Source organism: Dermacentor silvarum, chromosome 11 (assembly GCF_013339745.2).
Source record: "Dermacentor silvarum isolate Dsil-2018 chromosome 11, BIME_Dsil_1.4, whole genome shotgun sequence".
In the NCBI taxonomy this organism is placed as follows: domain Eukaryota; kingdom Metazoa; phylum Arthropoda; class Arachnida; order Ixodida; family Ixodidae; genus Dermacentor; species Dermacentor silvarum.
In genome coordinates, this window is record NC_051164.1 from 115,106,698 (window position 1) to 115,129,937 (window position 23,240).

The 23,240-nt window shown below is 45.0% G+C and overlaps 5 protein-coding genes across 6 annotated transcripts in view; 2 read left to right on the forward strand and 3 right to left on the reverse strand.

The window, feature by feature from the left end:
* Nucleotides 1-23,240, forward strand: part of LOC119432873 (uncharacterized) — a 539,288-nt gene that overhangs the window by 84,128 nt on the left and 431,920 nt on the right. The window lies entirely within an intron of this gene.
* Nucleotides 1-23,240, reverse strand: part of LOC119433445 (small RNA 2'-O-methyltransferase) — a 77,777-nt gene that overhangs the window by 47,366 nt on the left and 7,171 nt on the right. The gene's annotated exons all lie outside the window — the stretch shown is intronic.
* Nucleotides 1-23,240, forward strand: part of LOC119433446 (telomerase RNA component interacting RNase-like) — a 48,137-nt gene that overhangs the window by 12,908 nt on the left and 11,989 nt on the right. The gene's annotated exons all lie outside the window — the stretch shown is intronic.
* Nucleotides 1-23,240, reverse strand: part of LOC119433704 (V-type proton ATPase 21 kDa proteolipid subunit c'') — a 103,465-nt gene that overhangs the window by 6,118 nt on the left and 74,107 nt on the right. The window lies entirely within an intron of this gene.
* Nucleotides 15,854-20,613, reverse strand: LOC119432901 (small RNA 2'-O-methyltransferase). The gene is made up of 2 exons (XM_037700055.2): nucleotides 20,542-20,613; nucleotides 15,854-16,803 (listed from the first exon to the last, which is right to left on the reverse strand). The coding sequence occupies exon 2, from the start codon at nucleotides 16,779-16,781 to the stop codon at nucleotides 16,032-16,034; it is 750 nt and encodes a 249-aa protein (XP_037555983.1). The 5' UTR covers nucleotides 16,782-16,803; nucleotides 20,542-20,613; the 3' UTR covers nucleotides 15,854-16,031.

Consider the following 23,240-nt stretch of genomic DNA (forward strand, 5'->3'; position numbering starts at 1 on the left):
TTCATACATTACTTTACCAGCAAAAAAAAAAAAAAAAAGCGTTACAGTATGTAGCCCTCTTAGTCTAGCGACCTACGCGAAGCAGAGTGTTAATTGGCTGCATAGCAACGTATAAGAACTATGCACTTACCTCGTCCATTTGTGAAGCGGAACTTGGCTTGGCTGTTCCTGCCCGCGTGTAGTTGAACCACAAAGCTCATTCCATAATGCACTTGCGAACTGTCCGATTGCGGCTGGCGCTAGAGTGAAAAACATTATGGAAAGCACGCGCGCACGTAAGCAGAGGACCGGCGACATCGGAAATGGAGGCAGAACGTCATCGGCCGCGATGGTATTGCCAAAACGGTCCGCTGAAGCAGCGCAGCGTCTCGGAACCGGCAAAGTGGTTGAAATTGTCGCCAAAGCGATAACGAGTGCGAGGAGGAGCGGAAGAGGGTACATCGAAACCATGAGGGTATGACGTAAGCGTGAGAAGCGTAATGCCGCGCAAGGCGGGCCCTGCGGCGACGACCGCTACGAATGGGCGCCATAGGCGCGCCGTCCTAAATAAAATCCCTATAAGAAAGTACCGCCATCTACTCTTTCCTCCGCCGCCTCCTCTCCTAATCGCTGCTTTTTTCTTTACTTTTTGCTTGCAAAAGCCAAGTCGACGGTGGCGCACCTAGAAAGTCTACGTTGAAGCCGGCGACTGCGCAGAGGACTTTCAACATGGCTCTGAGGCGAAAAAAAATATATAAAGGGAAAAGCGCGCGCTATCATCGTCCAATCGGAGATACAGGAGAGAGAGAAGGCGTTGATCAAAGGATGGCGGTACTTTTCTTATATAGGGATTTTACGTCTAAAGCCCCTTTAGCGCCGTCTTTTGATCACCGATGCTACAGCGAAGGATGAAAGAGTGAACGCGGGGGATGAAACACTGCGATGCGAGGAGGAAAGTGGAGGAGAGTATGGCGAAAGCGTTGGAAGAAAAGCGTAGTGCAGCGCAAGACGGGCTCTGCGGCGACGACCGCAACGAAATGGCGCCGGAGTAACGCGCAGTCTTCTGTTCACCGATGGCATGCGGCGAGCGCGTGCACCAAGAACCAAAGCGCTGCATGAACCAAGTCTGCGGCGGCTGCCGTGAATCGCGCCCACGCGCTGCCTCCTGCGACCTCCCGATTAGCGAGGCAGTCGCGCCACACTTCGCTCCGTTTGCAAAGTGCCGCACGAGAGATTGTCCGCGCCACCCAATATATCGCGAAATGAAAACGTATAGAGCTGCGCTTAAATTTCGCATTAGAGAGTAACGTAATGGTCGGTGAATTTCAATACGCCGTATCTGATTTATAGCAAAAAGAGGGGAGGGGCAGTGTGGCTTAGATATGCTGCATTTTCACGTAGGCGGACAACTAGTACTGCGACAGAAATTATATGGACTCCAGGCGAATTTCCGCCATCGGCGTCGGCGTGAGGTTCCGTGAAGTCCAAGCGCGATAAGATTGCAGCCGCACGCCGTATGCTGTAGGTGCGAGGAAAGCACGCGAAGGTGAGCCGAGAACACGGTGTAAGAACAAGCATACACCGTGGCCGAGAAGGATGGTGTTGGTGTTAGAACGTTTATTAAATAATCATAAAAAGTTTCCGCCTCCAGGAAGTGAATCCATCAGGGCGGGGGGAGGGGTAAAGGAGGAGGTTAAAATATTACTCATCATTGTTGATTCTTGTAAAAATGAAGTAACTACTGGAATATGAGGCGCCGTCTCTCGGGGGACCAGTGGGAAGGCGCCAGACGTCCAAATCCTGAGGCCTCAGAGTAGGGGGCAGGGTAGCTATCGCTCTTCTCCGGTGCTCGGCGAGATCCGAGCAGCCCCAGAGTATATGATTCTGATCCAGCAGTTGGTTCCCTGGACAGGAGCGGCAAGTGGCTGATTGCCAGGTCTGGAGGCGCATCATGGCGCGGCGGGCTGGTGTCACTGCTGTCTCCGTGACGAGTGCGTCGCAGGCGTGTGGCTTCAGCACGGGTAAACTTCCCCGGCAGGGGCGTAGGATTTTCCGGGAGGATGTTCCGGAGCGCGGCCCTTTGAGCAGCCTTCACCTCTGCCAGGACTGTGTCCGGTTGTTGGGGTATGGGTCATCAGGCACTTGTGGACGCGTCTCTGAGGGGCAGGAAAGAAGCTCCCTTGCCAGAGAGTCGGCCATTCGGTTGCCAGCGACCCCAGCGTGACCTGGTACCCATGCGAGGCGGACAGTGTGGCCAGCCTCGTCGGCGATTCGGATCGCCCGGTGTATTGAGTGAACAGCACCATTGCGCGAGTCCACCCGGGCGGAGGCCTTTATGGTGGCCTGCGAGTCTGTGTAAACAGTGTGATGAGTGAAGGCTGCGAAAGGAGGCTTGAGGACGGCGTCGCATACAGCGGATATCGCAGCCAGTTCCGCTGTTAATGAGTCGTTGCAGGCAGGACGACAGGAGTAGTAGTCCATGGCAGTGCGTGGGCAATAGTAGGCTATGCTGAAGCTGCTGAAGCTTCGTCACTGAAGGCGGCGTTGGTGTAGACAGCGTGGTGATGGGGAGGAGCGTCGCGAACTTTTGCCTCATGCCACCTTGCGTAAGACAACTGCCTCTCTGCATTGGTCGGCATTCACGTTTTGGGGAATCGGTGCAAATTCCACGGTCAGGGGACAGTCCCACGGAACAGGGAAGGAGGGCAGCGGCGCTGAGGGGACTGGCAGATGAAGAAGCGAAAGGACTGCTGCGACCGGATATCGTGGCTCTCAGTCGAAACTGTTGTGAATGCTTCGCAGCCTCGGCTATTGCCTCGATCGGATTCATCTGAGCCATTTGGGCAATGCGGTGTAAGGGTGTGAAATGCGGCAGGCCGGTGACAACCCTTATGGCTTCGTGGTTGAGCGATTCCAGTTTCTTTCGTTGCTTTTGGCTAAGACTGTAGAAGTTATAGCCATATACAGCACGTGAGATTAGTAGAGCAGTCACGAGACGATGGAGAGTTCGCTCCTCACTGCCCCAGTTCTTGGACACGATGCGGCGGATTAGGCGGAGTATCTGATGCCAGGTCCGAGTGATGTTGCGAAGCCATGTTGTTGCACCACCATCTGCATCGATGTAGATGCTTAGAACTCGAACACTGTCTTGCTGAGTTATTGGCTCGCCATCAAAGGTGAACAAAAATTGCGAGGCAGAACGGGCTACCTTCGTGCCTAGTACTACGAAGTTAGTTTTGTCAGAAGAAGGTGTGAGTTCGACCTCCTTCAGAAATGTGGCAATGGTGTCGAGCCCGGCTTGAATGGCATCAGGCTGATCGCCGTCGGAGCCTCCATTAGTCCATATTGTGACATCGTCAGCATACACACTGAAGCGAAGTCCAGGTATATCAGCCAGTCGATAGCAAAGTGGTGCCATCACCAAGTTGAACAACAACGGCGAGAGGACTGCGCCTTCCGGCACTCCCACTCGGTGATTTCTTCGGTGCGGAGAGTGTCTGACCTACAGCGACTTGAAATTCACGGTCATAGAGAAATCCGCGTATGTATGAACAGGGTTTTCCTGTGATACCGGCGCCAGCTGCGGAAGCGAGGATCGAGGGGTGAGGTATGGAGTCAAACGCCTTGCATATGTCGACCGTAACCAAAATCTTCACCTCCAAGCAATGGCGAGTGTGTATGAAGTCCTGCGAGAGTAGCGCCAAATTGTCTTGTGTGCTGTGACGATGGCGGAAGCCAGTCTGGCTTCCACTAATTCCCTGGTCAGCTGATCAGGGAATTAGTGGAAGCCTTTCACATTCACAAGAGAAAAGACGGCTGTATAAGTCAACCATCTGTATCTCTGAGCGATAGTGAGGTCGCCTTTTTGGAAAGTCACTAGATTAATTTGTAAAATGAATGTGTTAGGGATACAATGATTAGGATAGGAGTGCACAGCGTGTAAGATATGTGGTATATTTTTGACGCCCGAGTGTGCGCGCATATGCTTTGTAAAAGTGCTGTTAATCTGACCTTGCACATCGTTGACGTTGGAGGGTGCACGGGTATATAAAGATGAAGTGTTCCTTCTAAAATAAAATAGTTGCGAGTGCAGCGAGTGTCGTGTATTCTTGTCTCTCCACTTTGTCCTTGTCAGTGTGCTGCTACACCAATACGGTATGATGATTAATCACAACTAGCCCAACTTTCTACATTACTGGGGTACACCAGTTTCCTGTATAATTGACGTGACAATACATGCAGATTTTCACGCCGAAAGTACGATTAGACAAATAGATTTCTATTATATTTAGCATACTTCCACGGATGCCCATTCCTGACAAGTCTCGCAAGATTCCATAACGCCAAGTTGTATCGTCCTTCTTATTGAAGAGACACGCACCGGAGTTAACAAGAAAATTTTTCAATGAGTCGACCTATCACTCGCATTGCGAGTCTCCCCAAAGAGTGTGATGAGCATTAAAATCACCAGTGACCATGTATGTTTTCTGGGAGCTGGTCGATGAGGCTGTAAAATTCCGTTTTACTGAGGTGAAAGTTGGGCATTATGTAATGGAGCAAATGGTTATCAGCTTGTTAAATAAGATTGCTCGCACAGATACAGCCTCGAGGGGCGTCTAAAGGGCAAACAGTTGGCAAGCAACAGACTTATTTACAGCTATGGCTACACCTCTGGACAAGGCAGAAGCGTGTCACGATTGTTACGGAAAATGACATATCACTTGAGAAAGTTCGACTGTGTAGGCTTTAAGTGTGTTTCTTTGACACAAAGCACCTTCGGATTATATTATGTACGAGTTCTGTGATGTCCTCAAGGTACGAAGTAGTCCTCCGACGTTCCACTGTTAGTATCTGTATGTCCATGTTGCAGGCGATGTTTGTGCTGCGTGTCTCGTGTAAAAAGACTAACTTAACTTACAGAGCCCTTGGGGCGCTGTGATGCGGGCTTTTTCGTTTTTGGAGCGATCGCGAGATTCTCGCGGCTCCTTAGGCACTGGCAGCGTCGTCTGGCTGGTTATGTTCATTGGCTCTAGCGAGGTACTGGACACGCGCTGTTTGACATGAAGGCCTCGACCCTTGGGACGAGAACTTTGGGGCCACCAGCACGGAGGTCGATGGCCCCTTCTGCTGGGGTGGCAGAGCAGCGCAAGATGCAGCCGCCGAGGGGGCGGATGGCATCGCTGGCAGCTCAATTCATGTGGGCCGGACAGCCGCCGGAAGCCGTTGTGTCCCTGCCCCCTAACGCGCCACATCAGCAAAGCTGTTCTTGGGCAGGTATGATACCCACCTACGTGCCTCCTTGAGTGATATATTTTCTTTCACCTTGATTGTGACGATTTCTTTTTCTTTCTTCCAAGACTGGCAGGACCGCGAGTATGCGGCATGCTTGCCATCACAGTTGACACAGTGTGGAGTGTTTTGCCATATTTCAGAGGAATGTTCATTGTCACTACACTTGGCACAAGTCAGCCGGCTTGACAGTTCTGTGAACTGTGACTGAACCTTTGGCATTTGAAGCATCTAAGAGGATTTGGGACGTATGGCCCAACTCGAAGTTTGATGTACCCGGCCTCGATGGACTCGGGCAGAACACTTGAACCAAAAGTAAGTACTAGGTGCTTGGTCTGGATTTCTTTGCCTTCACACCTCATCTTAATTCGTTTAACAGTGATGACAATCTGCTCACTGAAGCCCCAAGAGTTCAGCCTGTCAGCTCTAACAGATCATCATCTGAGACACCCACGGGTGGTGTTCATAGTATGGTGCGGGGTTACTGTTACTTGATGTCCCCAAATGACACTAGATTGGGCAGTGTCTCATTATTTCAGGTTGCGAAGCTCCAAAGGAGATCACCGCTTGCCATCCTGCATGCTTATAGCCTGGACCAAAAATATTAGTCAGACTTTGAGACAAGGAAAGGTGAAATTGTGCGTACTGGTTTGTCTGGCTTTTCAGAGTGAATGACATGGAATCGAAGGAAGTTCTGTATTTGGCAACCAAAAAAAAAACTGGAAGACATTTTCGGTGTGCCCTCTTTTCTGAGGGCGATCAGGGAGTCGGGGGGAATGATTCTGCCATAAATATAGGTGAATTTTTCGGCAGCGACTCTAGCCACCCACCATGGAGCCCAACGAGGGGACGCTGCCAGACCTGGAAAAGCCAGGTCCTGCAAAACGCCAACTATACGCCACTACTATAACCAATATAAATATTTCTTTAATTATGGGGTTTTACGTGCCAAAACCACAATCTGATTATGAGGCACACCATAGTGGAGGACTAAAACGGTTTGGACCACCTGGGGTTCTTTAACGTGCACCTAAATCTAAGTACACGGATAACCAAATGTGGTATACCCAAGGTTGGCTATCCACACAAGGTTGACCGTTGCTGCCTGAGAAATGAGAAGTAAAAGAAAGTGAAAAGAAGACAGGATAGACTGAAAGTGAGAGAGAAAGACAGACTGGAGAGAAATGCAGGAAAAGGCAACTACTGATTTCCCCCGGGTGGGTCAGTCCGGGGGTCCTGTCTCCGTGAAGCCGAGGCCAAAGGGGTGTGTTGCCTCTGCCAAGGGGCCATAAAGGTCCAAGCACTCAGCATTGGCTCAACCCCCAGGATCCCCTTATCCTCGGACACGGCTAAGCCACATACGGTTAAACGTGGGAAGGTCCAACCCCCATATGCTCGGGTACGTGGTGTCGCAACGCACCAAACACCTGCTGACGCAGACGCCCCTGCGGGCAACGCATAGAATCGGGTCGCAGCTGCTTCCACATTCAAATTTGTACGTAGATGAGTTTCGAACACATTTACTTGCGAGTCTGTTTCGAAGCTTGTTATGAACATTTCTATACAAACACCAGTTGCATTCACAACTGGCAGATGGCGAAGGTATCCTGCCAGCAGTAATGATTAATGGGGACCCGTCGTGCTGGCTCAGTGGCTAAGGCGTTGCGCTGCTGAGCACGAGGTCGAGGGATCAAATCTTGGCCACGGCGGCCCTCATTTCGATGGAGGCGAAATGCAAAAAACGCCCGTGTGCTTGCATTGTGGCGCACATGAAAGAACCCCAGGTGGTCAAAATTAATCCGGAGCCCTCCACTTCGGCGTACCTCATAATCAGAACTGGTTTTGGCACGTAAAACCCCAGAAAAGAAGATGATTAATTGAGTTTTATGGCGCAAGAGCCAGGGATGGCTAAAGAGTGACAAAAATGGTACGTAGTCGATGGTATAGTCAAGGTCAATGGGTAGATATTATATATGTATATATATATGACGCAGCTGTATAGTGGCCTAAAGACATTCGTTATAAAGTGCGTGAAATATATATGTAAATAAAAATACGAGAATAATACGCGGCGAAGGGGTGATATACTAAAATATGACACTGTGAGAAAGGGCCGGGAGGTGTGTGCTATACAAAACGTTACTATCGCAATAGCAGCCTCTCAAGAGAGGCCATGCTAAGAATTATTTAAGCTGATAACATGCATAGTAAGCAGATTTCCCTGAAAAAAAAATAATCTAAACTGATTTCGTGTGAAACAGTGGTTTCTTAAAAGAAATGTTGATGGATGAAAAGAAATATGTTGCCTTTAAGCTAGAGAAGTGTTTCTTTCCTTGCAACGTCTGTTTCCCGGCACTCCAGTAAGACTTGGAGGACGGTCAACCTCTCTTTACATTTACAACAAATCAGAAGTGCATCTGCCTGCAGCCTAGAAGCTATAAGTGTCAGCGGCTGATTAGTGCAAAGGCCTTGACACCAGGTAGACGGTTAAATGTGCTTCGTGGGGTTCCAAACGCCAGGCCTGTACCAGAGGGCCCAGTCTTGTATTCTGCTACCTCTGAAAGCTAAACTACGTTTTCAAAACGAAACTGAAAGCATATAATGAATACACTTGAAAATTGTACTGCCGTTTTCTTGTCATCGTCGTTGCTTTTAGAATCGTATGCTGCACAGCAGAGAATGGCAGGCATTACCGTATGTGAAATTTTAATGTTATTTTAACGGTACTCCTTAATGCGAAATTTAAGTGCATCTCTATACGTGTTGTCATTTCGAGATATATTGGCTGGCGCAGACAATATCTCGTGCGGCACGTTGCGAACGGAATGAAGCGTGGCGCGACTGCCTTGTGTTGTGCCCAGAGTGTCCGAACGTAACGAAAAACGAAAAGGAAAAACGAAAAAAAAAAACAAAAACATTTTTGACCGGAACAAAAACGTAATCGGAACGCTATTTATCATTTCATTCCGGAGCAAAAACGAAATAATTTTTATCGTTTTTCGGTTCACGGGAAAACATTGTGATCCGGAACAACCGAGGTCATGCAACGTGAGCAATAGTGCATAACTCAGGGTTCAACGTCAGCTCGCATCTCGGGCAGGTATTTCAAAGGAAAGATCAGCACCGAAAAGCTGTAGAAGTGTATTCCTGGCGAGTATTTGGTCCTTTTCGAGCAGCCAACTACGCAGCAGTTGTTTCTCGACGCCGCTGAAGGCTTACACAATCGTAAAACTGCGATAGAAAAACGCAACTATTACAGAAACTACAGTAGTCGCCTAGACGCTCACAGGAACACTGCGAGTCGCCCAAGCCCACTTACGCTTCCAAGCCGTAGCGACAGGCGGCGGCGGCTCTTTGCACAGTGCCTATGGTTTCGTTTTCTGTTGGTGCAACGTTTCCTCACCGAGGCTAACAGCTAGTTCCGATGGGATGCGACAGAACCGCACTTGACGGTATTTTAAGTCTGACAGTGTCTCAAACAAATCGATATGTCAGATTGAACTGCCAGCACGTTGTGTCGGGCGGCCACGGTGAAAACCTGGAGCGGCATTTGCAGCGGCGCCACAAAGAAGTGTACGACAGCATTCTGGCTGACAAAGTCAGCTCTACAAAGCGTGTTGTGTCGGACGAGGTGAAGGGCTGTCCGGCGGCAAAGCTCAGGCAAGTGGATATACAGAGCATGTTTCAACCCACATCGTCGAAGTGTGTTTTTCTGGAAATAACAGAAGACAGCATTATGAATATTTACGTTGAGCTAGTCACGAGAAATGGTCGGCCATTTCGGCTAATTGATGACTCTGGCTTTCGCAAAAGAATTGATCCTGTCCTGAAAGCGCTCAGCGCTAAGCAAGCCATTACTGCAGAGACTGTTAAGGACAAGGTCCAGGAACAAACCAAGAGAGAAGAAATTTCGCAGACGCTGAGAAAACGGATGTTTTCTTTGAAAATCGACTGCGTGTCGCGACTTGACAGGGCTCTGCTTGGCATCAACGTACAGTATGCGGAAAATGGAAAGCTAATTCTTCAACCGCTGGCCATGAAGGAGCTTTTCGACAGACACACAGCTGAGCATCTCACATCACAGGTGAAAAGCACTCTGTCACGCTACGACCTCAGTGTCGCCCAAGTGTACAGTGTCACAACTGACAACGATGTAAATACTTGTATGCTAAAGGCTGCTAGTCTTCTCGGTGAAACAGACCATGAAACCGAGGCTTCTAGTTCAGACGAGGAAGCCGATAGTGGCTACCCGGAATTTTAACATTGCGGCTCTCTGCTAGACAATGCAGAAGATGCGGAGAGCCTTGGTCTTGATAGGGCAGAGTTCAAGTTAGGCGTCAGGTGTGCTGCCACACTCTGCAACTAGCTGTTAGTGATGCTTTGAAGGACTCGGGTTCCAACACTCTCGTTGCACAATGTCGTGCACTTGCGAAGAAACTCCGCACACAAAGTGCAATGGGTTTGATAAGGAAGCTAGGGCTAAGGAAGCCTATTATTGATTGCCCGACACGTTGGATGTCGACGTTGATCATGTTGACCAGTTTGGTCGAATTGAAGGACTTTGCCAAAGACTTTCTCCCCCACAACGAGACTGCCAGTTGGATTGAGAGCATATGTGCAAAAGTAGAAATGCTCATAGAATCCCTTCAGCCGGCATAAGAAGCCACTAAAATGCTTCAGGCCGAACAATTGACAATCGGAGGATTTCTACGGTGTATGGTTGACGTGTTCCCCGAAGACAGCAACGATATCATCAGCCACTGGGCACAGGCCTCGTTCATTCAGTCCATGACGAACGAGAGGGAAATCTTTGCAGTACGGATATCTTTTGTGCTGCACTGTACATGGACCACCGCTATCGCCTTCTTCTGACGCCTGATCAAAAATATTGAGTGAGAATGCATCTGTGCAAACCTGGAAGTGGATTACAGGCCTTCAGCAGAACCATGTAGCAGCTGCATTCCAGAGAGCACCGCTGCGCCAACTTCAGAGGACCAGAAGATGCCCTTGAGCATTTCTGAAAACGAAGGTAGACAAGTGAGCCAGGATCAACGGACATCGCCCTCTTCCTGGAAATGCTGGACAAGGAGCCGCGCCTTCCAAGACAGAATGTGTTGAAATTTTGGGACGAGCGCAAGAGCGGCAACCGGAGCTGTACATGTTAGCACAAGTGGCCCTTGGTGTGCCAGTCACACAAGTCAGCGTTGAGAGGGCATTTTCGGCACTCAAGTTCGTTTTGTCAGAGCAGCGGTCTCGCTTATCGGCGAGTACACTTGATGACCTGCTGCTTCTGAAATCGTGTGCCCCCCCTTGACGAAAATTCGGGATTCAAACTTGAGGAAAAATAAATACAAGTTTTTGTGTGTCCTTACTTCGAAACTTTTTGCAACTTCCCTCATAGTCACATCGTGATTTGGGACGTAAACCCCAACAATTATTTGCATTTTTGTGTATAAGTTCAGTATTTGTTGCTGTCTTTAAAAGATAATTTTAATGTTAAGTATTTGTTCGTTTTCTTATTGAAAAAAAAAAAAGTTATGAACCGTTACGGAACGTTTATTTTTGGTCCGGAAGAAAACGGAACGGAACTTTTTTCTGTGGAACGGAACGAAAACCGTAACGAAAAACATTTCATTCCGACACCCTGGTTGTGCCACACCGCGTGTCTTCATCGAGCTGAAGAGCACTGCCCCCTGCGTTCTTCTGAGCATCAAGACTTATCCCGACGAAACAGGAATGCGACGCAGGTGACGTCAGCACTCGCCCTGCCTGGTTTCTTCCGACGAGGAGTCGCCAAAGGGATTTAAGGGAGAACGGCCCATTGTTAGGAGAGTCGCCACCAGCCTCCCCATCGGTCTGGTGCGCTCTTACTGCTGCTTGTAAGCTATTACCTGCTATATCTGTACATATTGTATAAAGCTTTTCGTCTCTTCTTTGCCTGCTCAAAGAGTCCGTCTCTCGTCCTCGACCCGAGTCGCAAAACTCGCTGATTGGGAGATCGCAAGAGGCAGCACGTGGCGCGATTCACAGCAGCATCCGCAGACAGACCTCCGCTCATGCAGCACTTTGTTTCCATACAGATGACGCGTGCTACTCTGACGCCATTTCGTAGCCATTATCGCAGCAGAGCCCGTCTTGCGTGGCACTACACTTTTCTTCTCCCGCTTTAGCCATGAACTCCTCCTCCGCTTTCCTCCTTGCGCTCTCTCATCACCGTCTTTCATCTCCCACTGCACTCCGCGTTCGCTCTTGCACCCTTCCCCGTGCTCGTTAGCTCGCTCTAGGACAGCAAAACCCAGGTAAATGTCGTCAAAACTTCACGTAAGCGGTAAACTAATATACGCATCATATTTGCCACTTCAGATACTCTAAAAGATGCAGTGTACAGGGCTGGTATAATGTAAAACTATTCAAATCTGCTTTTACAATATGAAATCCGCTCTTAGCCCTCTGTCATATGAGCTGGGCCCGAGCCATTCTGACCAATCACGGAGGTCTAATGGCGGATTTGTAATCAAAGCAGCTTGGAATAGTTTTACGACATACCGGCCCAGAATTGTGACACCTGTTTTTGGTGTTTAATTATGAATTTGTAAAGTTCGTGCTTCAGCTTTTTTTACATATGTAATAAATTTTATATAAAAGAACAGAAAATGATTGCTTCAGAAGCAAAGGAAACTAGATGTACAGGAAATGTGAGGTGCTGACGTTTGACTTGCGACAGGCTGTGCTATGCGAGACGAACCATCTTTCTTACTTTGTACCTCTTGTGTCACAGCGGGACCTACCCATTCTGGAGGATTGGTCAAGAATGGGTACACAACCACGGGCACATGCCAAATGGTTAAATTAAAAGAAGTAAAGTAAATTGAAGAATCTGAAATATAATTCCCCATTCCATTAACAGATTGACATACTTTAGAGATAGCTATGAGCCAACATTATATGTTCAGGTTTTATGTAGAAACCATTGTGGGACATGCCTATTCTGTAGGATGGGTCAAGAATGGGCACACACTGAGTGGCTAAATCGAAAAACATAAAGTAAATCAAACAACCCATGAAAAAAGTACCATTCCATTAACAGACAGGCGTGCTTCAGAGATGAATGTGCGCCAACAATATAGTTCAAATTTTAGGTAGGAGTTATTTTTTTGGTGTTGTTACACGGAACATGTACTTCACAGCATACAAGGGTTATACAGGGTGTTTTTTTTTTTAACTGCGCCAAGTTTTTAAAATTTAACTGCGCCAAGTTTCAGTTTCAAGGCCTGCCAAGGGAAACTAATCGTTCGCGTAGCTCCCACATAAACTGCGCTATTAAAAATTTGATTGTTGGGATAGGTAGTGTTGAGGATGGGCCCCAAAGTACTCATTTGCTGTAGGCACCTACTGTTGATAATTAGAAAGTTAATTACCGTAACTTCGCTAATTACGCACCTAAGTGTGGAAATTGCCCTCCATCTAGAGGCCGCCAATCCGTACACTGGAAAGGTAAACATAACGTGACCAGATTTATATTTTTCTAATTTTAAAAATTTGGTGCAGCTAAAAAAAAAACCCTGTATAATCCACTTGACGGATACTTTCATATAATCTTTTTGCATAGATCCACAAATATCCGCTGGGATAGCAACCATAAAATACCAGACACAAAGATTATATATGCATGCTCATAGGAAGGCAGCACCAGCCAGCCAATCATGGACACAAGAGCACACATTCAACAGTTCACAATCTCTCTTTATGCAAAATCACCGAGGGATGACTTATGCACATGCTACCACTCTTATTGATACGCCGCACTTTGACTATAAAGCACACTTTATCCCTGCTTGAATAAAACCTCGATATTTTCAAATCTAAGAGTACACTTGCAATAGCAACATTGCATTGAAAGGTTAGACAGTGTTCCACCTGTCAACGATCATTCGTGCTATATAATCTTTCAATGATGCAACAACCTGTCTTCCCAACATAAAGGCGACCAGGGCTAGACTGTGCAAAACTACTTTTCTCTGCACAGTATTCTAGACTCGTAAGTATGCTTTACCATAGTTTACATAGGCCTTTTTCTTTCTTCAATTCAACTGCTTTGAATTTCTCTGCACAGTAGTGCACATCTTTCTTAAAGGGGCCTGAACCACCCCTCGGGCTTTGTGAAATAACATAGTCTGCGGGTAGCATACGCTGCTGTGAACATCTCAGCCAAGTTTTGCTGTTGTACGCGGTGCGTGGAGCTCGCAAGCCGACCGCAGTCACCTTTCTATCAAACGCCCTCGTTTCAACAGAGCCATGATCCTTATTCTCTTCTGTGTGCTCTATTGCTCAATAAAGCACATTCCAATACGCGGCTGCTATTCGTTGCTGCGACCTCTGCGGGGCCACCACGAGTCCACTGGCTAAGCGCACTGCGGCTCTCGGAGGACAGCCGCGTTTGGCTTACGTTTAGCGCAGCGTAGGCACGAAATCGGAAATTTAAACTGCGCGCCACGGTGACGTTTCGAAGACGGAGCATTGTGGCCCCCCCCAGTACGCCGTAGCCTTCGCAGTGCAAGGCATTGAAGAAGGAAGGGGGAGCACAACGGAGGCTGTGTTTGATTGCCAATAACTCCGCTTCTGCTGAACGCATTGAAGTACTTTTCGCGGCAAAGTATTTCTGAAATAGCCTATTTTCACCTCAAATGTGTTTCTCCACTTAGATGAAAAGTGGTTCAGGGCCCCTTTAAGTTATTGCTAGCTGTAAACACACCATTTACCTCAATTTGACTACCGAGTCTTAAGTCTGTGTGACAAAGGGTGAATGCAAAGGCATATCTATGACTCTCTAAGCCTTAATGCATTCTGAACTATGTATGAACCGGAAGACGTGATGTATTTTTTCAGGTATTCCAAGACAATGACTATGTTAAGAAGAGAAAATTCTGCTTCAATTAAGTGCATTACCTGCTTAATAAAACTGATGTTCATATTTGTACACATGACTCCTTTAAGAATTGAGGCACAACATGTATTTCATTTTTTACAACTTTAGAATGCTTGGAGGAAAAGTTCAGCAATGATTTGGATGATCCCGGACAGTTTTGCCAGCTCACATGACCCCACCCGCCGTGGCGGCGTAGTGGCTTTGGTGTTGCTCTGCTAGGCCCGAGGGCGTGGTTTCAAATCCAGACTGCAGTAGCCACATATCGATGGGGGTCAAATGCAAAAACACCTGTGCACTGTGCATTGGGTGCACGTTAAAGAAAGCCAGTTGGTCAAAATTAATATGGAGTATCCTACTACGGCATGCCTCATAATCATATCGTGGTTTTGGCACATGAAACTCCATATTAAAATTTTTTTCACATGACCATCCAGGAAAGTCACGGTAATTTCAAGAAACTAGATGCTGTTTTGTATAGGGCTTTGAGTGAGTGTGTATGTATGTCATAAAGTAGCTGTAAAAGCTTATTCGGTCACTTTTATGCAGTAGTCATGACACAGGACAAACACAAACCGTGTATCATATTCTTATACAAGCACAGACCCACTATGTGACATGGTATTGCTCATTGTGACAGCTCTACACCTTTCGACACTGCTTGAGTATTCTAGGCCATTCCGGTGCCACCAACGAAGCTTCCTCACACGCAATGCAGGGCACTTTCATTTTCATGGCATGCTCCTCCTGACCAGTCTCTGCAGCCTTGTTCTTCCCCAGGATTTTAGTGCAGTGTAGACTCAAAATAGTTTTTACACTAAAAAGATGAAAAAAAAAACTTTTTAAATATTAACCCATTATTTATGCCTTTTTAGAAAAAAGAATTACAATGAATTCATTCATTTTTACTTGAGGACTGCCACACACGTAGCACATATCACAAAAAGCTTCTTAAGTACTGCTGAAAAAAAGCTGTGCATGAACATGCCTTCTAGAGATGTTCCACTGTTCCAAAATTCGAAAAATGATAATGCTGCCAAAATATTTTTTTTTTAGAAGCAATCATGCAACTCTCTTTAACCCCAAAAGCCTGAACACCATTTCACATAAAAAAAATTAAACCACTTATTTCCATTTATTTCTGGCCCTAGAGTATATGATAAAAGAAAACAGTGAAATAATAACTGAGAAAAATTAATCAGTAGGGGAATTAATTAAATTGTTAGTGGACTTGTTGAACTGTCTACAAATGAAAACTCCCTCCAGCATATTAAAAACATTAATATGAGCTCTACATTGGGTTTCAAGGGCTTAAATCAGGTTTAGGCGCCGAATTCAGCATATAAAAAATGATAAGTTGGGCTTTGTGGGGTTAAGTCGCAACGAAGGCTAGTATTATAGTAGGCACTACAGTTTGTGAAGAAAAGAACGGAATGCCTAAAAATAAATGATGGGCCCCTAGTATGACTTACCAAAATTTTGTAGCAAAGAATGCTGAGTAATTAATTGCAATCAATAACTGATGCATACAGCCAGATCAACATAGATTTAATCTTGAAACAGGAACTGCTTCAAATTTTATAAAAATTTAACAGGAACAATTTTCAACAAAAATATTTAAGAGTACTTACAGACATGAAGTCACTCATAACAAATATGCTTTACCCACACTTATGTCACACTCGTGTCACTATGCAGAAACAAGCCACACCAGTGTTCCTGTCAATGACCTTTTCAGAGATGTGATCCTATGCCGTCTTCTCATGCAACATAAGCCAAGATGATAAAGCGATGGAAGAGGCGTCAGAATTGTTCTGGTAGTGCGTATGCCGGCATGCCATCAGCCATCCCCACTAGGATGACTAGTCTCAAACACAAGTTCATAAGCCAGTGAAGGCAGTTCGGACCTGTTAATGGCTTGGCAGGTCCTCCTGAATGTTGCAATCTGGGAGCAGTGGCCAACACCTTGGTACTTCTGAGATGGTGCATCTCCAACACCACTGTAGTGAACCATGTAGTTAGGGTAGCATTTTAGCACTTGTGAGCACCACTCTTCAAATTCAGTTCTGCTCCATTCAAACTTGTGATCCCAGTGCCTCATTCCTTGCAACTCTGGAAAGACCACATTGAAGTCTCGGTTGGGCGTGGTGATCACAGCTATCTTTGGCTGAATGAAACCAAATATGGTGTCAGGCATTTTCCTTAAATCACTCTCGTTTAAGTGCTCTATAAGCTCAATACAAGTGACACCATCAAAGGCATAGAGTCTTGGATCTTTGATCGAGATGTTTCCTTTAAACAACTGCACATCCAATGGTTGGGCTCGCCTGTATATGCATTCCCAGGCTAGAGGTCGGGCTGCCCGGTAAGCATCCTCTAAGCAGCCGTAGCTGAGGTCCACACCAGCAAATTTTCTAATGTGTTGGATTTCCTTCAGATGCCTGAAGAACTGCCCTGTTGAGCAACCAAAATCAACCACCTTTTCAATTGTGGTGTCCTGTGATAGGATCTTGCAAACTTCCATGTATCGCTGCACCGAAACAGGTGGGTCAAATTTGATGATATTCCGTTCTTCAACATCTGGATTCATCTTGCTGCCAGCTTGCTACTTCCTGGAATATGAGGGTACACTTGCATGTTTCCAACAACTCCCTTTAAACAAAGCAGCAAGATCATTCATTATGCTTACACAAACACCTGAAGTTGTGGCTGTAATTTGTAAGTATGCTCTTCATCATGCAGAATTTGCAGTGCTATGAAGTGATGTTGCACGAGAAATATCAATGAAAGTTATAAAACTGAAATGAGTGTTACAGTACAATAATCTGTCAGTTATGAAATTGATAGTCGAGTTATATTCCTATTCAAGCTCATTATTTTGGTGTTGATTGCAGCTACAATGTCCCCATTTCTTAGATCAAGAGAAGGCATGAAATGCCATATTCTTGGCACTCACTCAAGTGCAAGTATTGATTTTTCAAAAAATTGATATTCACAATACACACACATTTCATTCATATGTCTACTATACTACTGAAATGTTTTGCTCCTTTAAATATGCTGCCAAAGCAATCAGCCTTGGCGAGCTTAACAATTATCTCAGTTTTCTTCTTTCTCATACAGTGACTTGCATATTTACTTTAACAATTTCAAAACATATTTTGAGCTTACCACAGCTTTGTTTGTGCTGATATTTAGCTAGAATATTGTATATGATCAGTCAACATCGTTCAATACAACACTTTACATGCTGCCTGCCCGATATCTCCAGAAAAAATTAAAAAGCACCATTGTACAAGTGTGAGCTGCTGCATGACCATGTACTGGTATCACCACCTGTCTGCAACTAAAGAGAACGGCATCACTAATGAGTGCAGCAGGCAGCTTCATTGGATTGCAGTTGCTGCGAAAATTCTGTTTCATATTGCGAAAATTCTGTTTCATATTCTTGCATTGATGGAGATCACAAAGCGGATTTGTGTTATTGAAACATCAAGCTACCCAGCCCACAAAGTTGCCCTGCAGCATCTGTTATCCATACTGTTTGTTTTAGTTGTTGACAGGGAGCAAAACCAATCCACATACATGTGCACCAGCTCGCTTACGTTCGTTCAACTGAACCCGCAATGCATTCACGCCAAGTTTTATATTGGGCAATGCAGACCCATAAATGTGTTATAGCAAAACTTGGACTCAAACAAAGGGTAAATGAAAATTTTTATGATTATTATTTTTTCGAATTGTTAAAATAGATGCAGGCCATTGTATGTTGTTTGGGAGAACAGTACCACTGAAGTGTAGAATTGTAGGCTTCAATCTGTCTTCTCGAAAACACAAAGAAAAGTAACTACTATATAGATTTCACTGCAAAAACACCAGACTAATGAACACTAAATCATTAAACTTCAACAACTCTTTTTTGCAAAGAGTTAACGAGATGATATTTTTAGGGTCTACCTCGACAGTCAATTATAGCGACATAAACATATCCATGAATCCACACTAACCATTTACAGAAAATCCCAATACTGTATAAACCACGTTACATTTTTCCTTTGAACACACTCCGTACTCTTTATGTCAGTTTTATACATTCGCATATTACGTATGCTATTACGATATACGGACTCACGTACCCCACCATTTTATTGCGAATTATTGCAGCACAAAATAAAGCGCTTCGAGCATTCTCTTCCAAAAAAGAATGGACTCAACCACATTCGCGTACCCATTACTTAATGTACTACCCGTGAAACTTGCATTGATTACCACGTTCTCGTTTTGCTTTACAAAATCATGCACAAAATTATACTATGTCCTTCTGTAAAAATTATTATCAAAATAATACATACCCACTACAATCAGTCACCTCGAAAACGCTAATCATCCAAAATCTCACACTAATTATGGATCATTTACATTCTCGCATACCGCATCGCAGCTCTGGAATAAATTACCAACGATCTAACAGCACAACAGCCATTTATCAGCTACAAAACTAACCTTTGCTCTTTTATACTTTCGTCACTTGCTCAATGAGCATGCACCATATTGTACTGACTCACACATTGTTCTTTTTTTCTCACACGCTGTAATGTTTATATAATAACATAGGGGCCTCCTTTACAAGTTCGAGTTTTAGGGCCCCACCTTCATATCATACCCAATGCATTATCTTAATGTAATGAACAAAGAACTTGAAGAAAAAAGAGCATTCACAAAGAACTATACTAGTGTAACCAGTGCAATAGGAGTGTCCTGACATTCTCCACAGAATGTCCCAGTTAACTTTAGTATAGGTTTTAAATATGCCAGTGCACTACAGGAGGACCCATCTAAAAGCATGTTGTAGGCAACCCTATGGAAGAAGCCATACTACTTTTATATTTCTAGGAAACGTCCAATTCAGCACTTTTAAACCTTCTACCTGTTATGTAAGTATTTTACTGCCTCATAAGAAAAGCATTATGAGAAAAGTAGCTTGTTATGATGGAATATGATGAGTTCATAATATCACGCTATGTTAGGATCTAAAAAATAAATTCATTCGATGTCATATTTTTGGTTTCACTTGTATACCTTCTTGTGCCTTAAATGTGAAAATTATTTTTCACGTACAAAAGCGTTGCTGTACTGAGCTGCTTCTTCTGTCCTATGGCCATTGTGTTTTTTTTTTTTTTTTTTTCTGCACTCTAATAGATTTTGCCAAATTCTAACACTGTGCATTGTCTCTCTTTTGGGGTGAACTTGGGTTCTCGGGGGGCAGGCACCCTGTCAGGCTTTTTTGCCTTTTCGCCGGTCCCCTAGGCAACTGTATATGTGTGTATATACATATATGTATGTATATGTTTTATTGGTTGCCTGAAATAAACTTCAAACAAATCACTTTCAGCAGTATTAGACCTAAACACTCACTCTGCAGCGAATAAGCGTGACTTCATAAACTATTTAGTCAACAACTTCCAATTCAAGTTTCATGACTTGGTAGCACAGTACAAGCAGTCAGCTTAAGTTATTGAATATGATGCCTTTTTCCTGAACTAACCTAACCTGTGGCGGTGTACAATTTATGTAGAATAGTGGGAAATGCCTCCTAGTGCCCATTTCTTGCATCTAAGTAAAGGTTATGAAATTTTGATGCCTATCTGTTGGCATTAGTTCCCAATGTGGACATGTGTTAATTATGCTTGAAATGTTTTTAATCGTTTGTCGCATATGTGCCTTCTTACACAATTTCACACTCATTTGTGGTGCATATTTTACTACAAATAAATTGGATAAGAGTGCCATCACCAAAACTTCTATGAATGCAGTTAGCTGTGAGCAATTTATAACTGTTTCACCACCAACAAGTCTTGCTCCTTGTGCCCTAGCTGTGGGAACAAAATTTAAGCCAGTGTAATGCACAGTGACGCAGTTACCTCAGATGTAAGTGATCACTGTCCTGCTGCTTCTGTATTTAGTTGTTTTGAAAACAAAGAACAAATTGTAGACAGCCATGAATAATTCAATGTATACTGAATGACGTCTAAAATCCTTAAGAATGCTATTAGCTGATATGACTGGTTATCTTCTTAAACATAGCCAATGAAGACAAAGCAAGTACACAAAAAAAATTTATTGCTGCGTCGGTAAAATTATGTGCTGGACACTTCTTGTTTAAGGAAGTTAATGTCAATTGGGTGATGCTGTCCCTCATAGTATGAATAAGCTTTATCACATATTCCCAAACACATGTACGATGGAAGTGAAAGAAATTAAATAAACTAGGAACAAGCTAAACCATGAACTTCAATGGCCTAAAACAGATTTTTCCACGAAAATGCTTGCTGAAAGTGCAACTCTGTCACCTGATATAGTATGACGGCTGATCAATGACATTCTTGGTCACAGAAAGTGCGACATCGGACCAGGAAAGATCCCCAAAGTCAATCTTGACCGTCCCGGTAAAGAGATCGCTAATCACCTGAACAGCCATTTTATAAGTGTTGGAATACCAAGAAGCAGATCTTTATCAGCAAATTCAATCTTGAAGACAGCGCTAAATACATCCTCTGATAGCATATTTCTTGAAATGACAGATGAACAAGAAATTGATATAGCCCTAGACATTGATAACATTCAAATTAAACCAGTAAAACAAGTTTTGGAATTATGGCTGCAACACTTAGTCATATTGTAACCTTAATTCATGAGTCATGTTTATCGAGAAATATGAAATGAAATAGGACAACCGGGCTTTTAAAGGGTGGAATGAGTAACGAGGTATGCAGTTAAAGAGCTGTATCAATGATTCCTGTATTTTCAGCACGATTAGAATTTGTTCCTGTATGTCATAATTTTTACTCTGGAAATATAATATGCAATTCTAGTTTAAGGTAGGGATGGTCATGGGTAAGTGCATTACCAACACCCTAAGGGACACATCAGAGATCCATTTTCATTAATAATAAAGCTAATTGGATGGAATTCTTGCATAATATAGAAATTATCTCCTATTCTTGATCTTATTTAGTTTCTCTATAGACATTATCTGGTTATTTTCTGTACCTCATGGAAATGGGAAAAGTAGAGTCTCTTCTGCCCAGTTTGGACTTCATAACAGGCCTAAGAGAGTGTCAAAAAGCCTACATTGCATATAAGATCAAATATTATCTTCTTGTAGCTTTATTATTTAAATGGTCCCAGAAAAGGTTTGGACAAATTTTGGAGATGCACAAGGTACAGTAAATCATTCGCGCCACAATGAAAGAGAAGCGTCTCATATTAAGAGAGCTTTGGACGATTACAAGTTAGCCTCCTCCCTAGCCATGCTTTTCCTCTTCAACTCATTCATCAAGTGATTGAGGCTACGCTCCGACTTCACTGGCTCTGCGTCATGATGTGAAGTTGTGTGGTTGCTTCCGGTGACTTGGAGCCAGCGTGTGAAGCCTCTCCAACCTTACCACAAGTCGCCTGGCCATCAGCCCCCAGCGACAGCTATCCAAGCAGCATGCGTCGCAAGTCTTCTATTGCAGCGCCGAGCATATCCGGTATTCTGGCAAACGCAGGTGAGCTAAGCGTTTTGACAGATAGGTGAAGGCGTAAACGTGAGCGGCCTGCACAGTGCCAGCCACCTGGTGGCGCAGAGCTCTTCCAGACAAACACAGAGCTAATATTGCTGTAACCAAGTGTGAAACATATCAGACACTTAAAGAGATAATGAGTTCATGGTTATGCAGTTGTTCAAGATTAATACCAGCAGCAATGTAGAATACACTTGGTTAGAGCTACATAAGCTCTGCGTTTGTCTGGTTGAACTCTGTGCCACCAAGTGGCTGTACCTTGCAGGCCGCTCAAATTTGCGTCTCTGCCCATCTGGCAAAACATCCAGTCCGCCTGCGTTTGCCAGTCACCCTTAAACTTTGTAGTGGAAGTAATACTCCAGGCTTGAAGTGACAGCCCCAAATGCGTAGATCCTGGTACTGATTGGATACCAACAGCCTCTAGCGCCAGCGACATCGACGCGATCGCCCTAGGAAAGAAGACGAGGTCAGGCGATGCCACGAGCGCCACGGGAGCTTAGTTGGCTAGGAACCGAAGAACTAAAAGATCAGTTGAGTTTTAACTCCGATGTTTGAACAACGTCTTGTTGTCTCTCTCTCATCTGCTCCACAATTGGTGACCTGGACGAGACAATTTACCTTTCTGTGCAAGGCACTGCTGCGCCAGTAACCACAGATTTAGCGTTCTCTTGCACTACGGTTTCCAATGGAACCTTTGTGGCTTTGTTACGAGAATTTAGCCAAATGAGAGCTACCCAAGCTTGCTACAGCACTTTCAGTCGAGAGCTGCTTGGAATTTACCTCACCATCCATCACTATCACCATATCATCGAGGGCCAACCCTTTACCATCTTCACGGACCACAAGCCCTTGACATGTGCGCTTTGCAGAGAGTCGTTGACATATATGCCACGAGAAACCCGCCACCTCTTGTTTATACCGGAATTCTCCACCGACATCCGACACGTCAGTGGCGACCTGAATGTACCTGCTGACACACTGAGCCATGTGAACGCTGTGACACCACCTGCATGTCCTGAGCAACTCGATATGCACACACTCGCACACATCAATTTAATGATGCCTGGACTCCTTCAACTGCGCTCATCCAAAACAGTACTGTGGTTTGGCGATATCCTGGAAGACCTCTACTCGTCTGCAACACCTCTATAGGTACACTGCGACCATGTGTCCCCAGCACGTTACACAAGCAGCTTTTCGACACACAGCACCAGCTCGCTCACCACGGTGTTCGTGCCACACAACGCCTTATTTCATTGCGCTACCTATGGCCCCAGATGAACGCCGATGTACGCGACAGGGTACGTGGATGTGCACTCTGCCAATGTGCCAAAGTTCATCGCTATTGTGTTCCCCCAGCACGCTAGTTTCTTCAACCTGATCACCATTTCGACGTTGTTCACATTGTCATCGTTGGACCCCTACCACCGTGTCAGGAGATTTCGCTACCTGCTCACCTCTATCGACAGGTTTATCTGTTGGCC

Coding starts and splice junctions, on each gene's coding strand:
- LOC119432901 (XM_037700055.2), bottom strand. CDS start 16,781: ATGAATCCAGATGTTGAAGAACGGAATATCATCAAATTTGACCCACCT.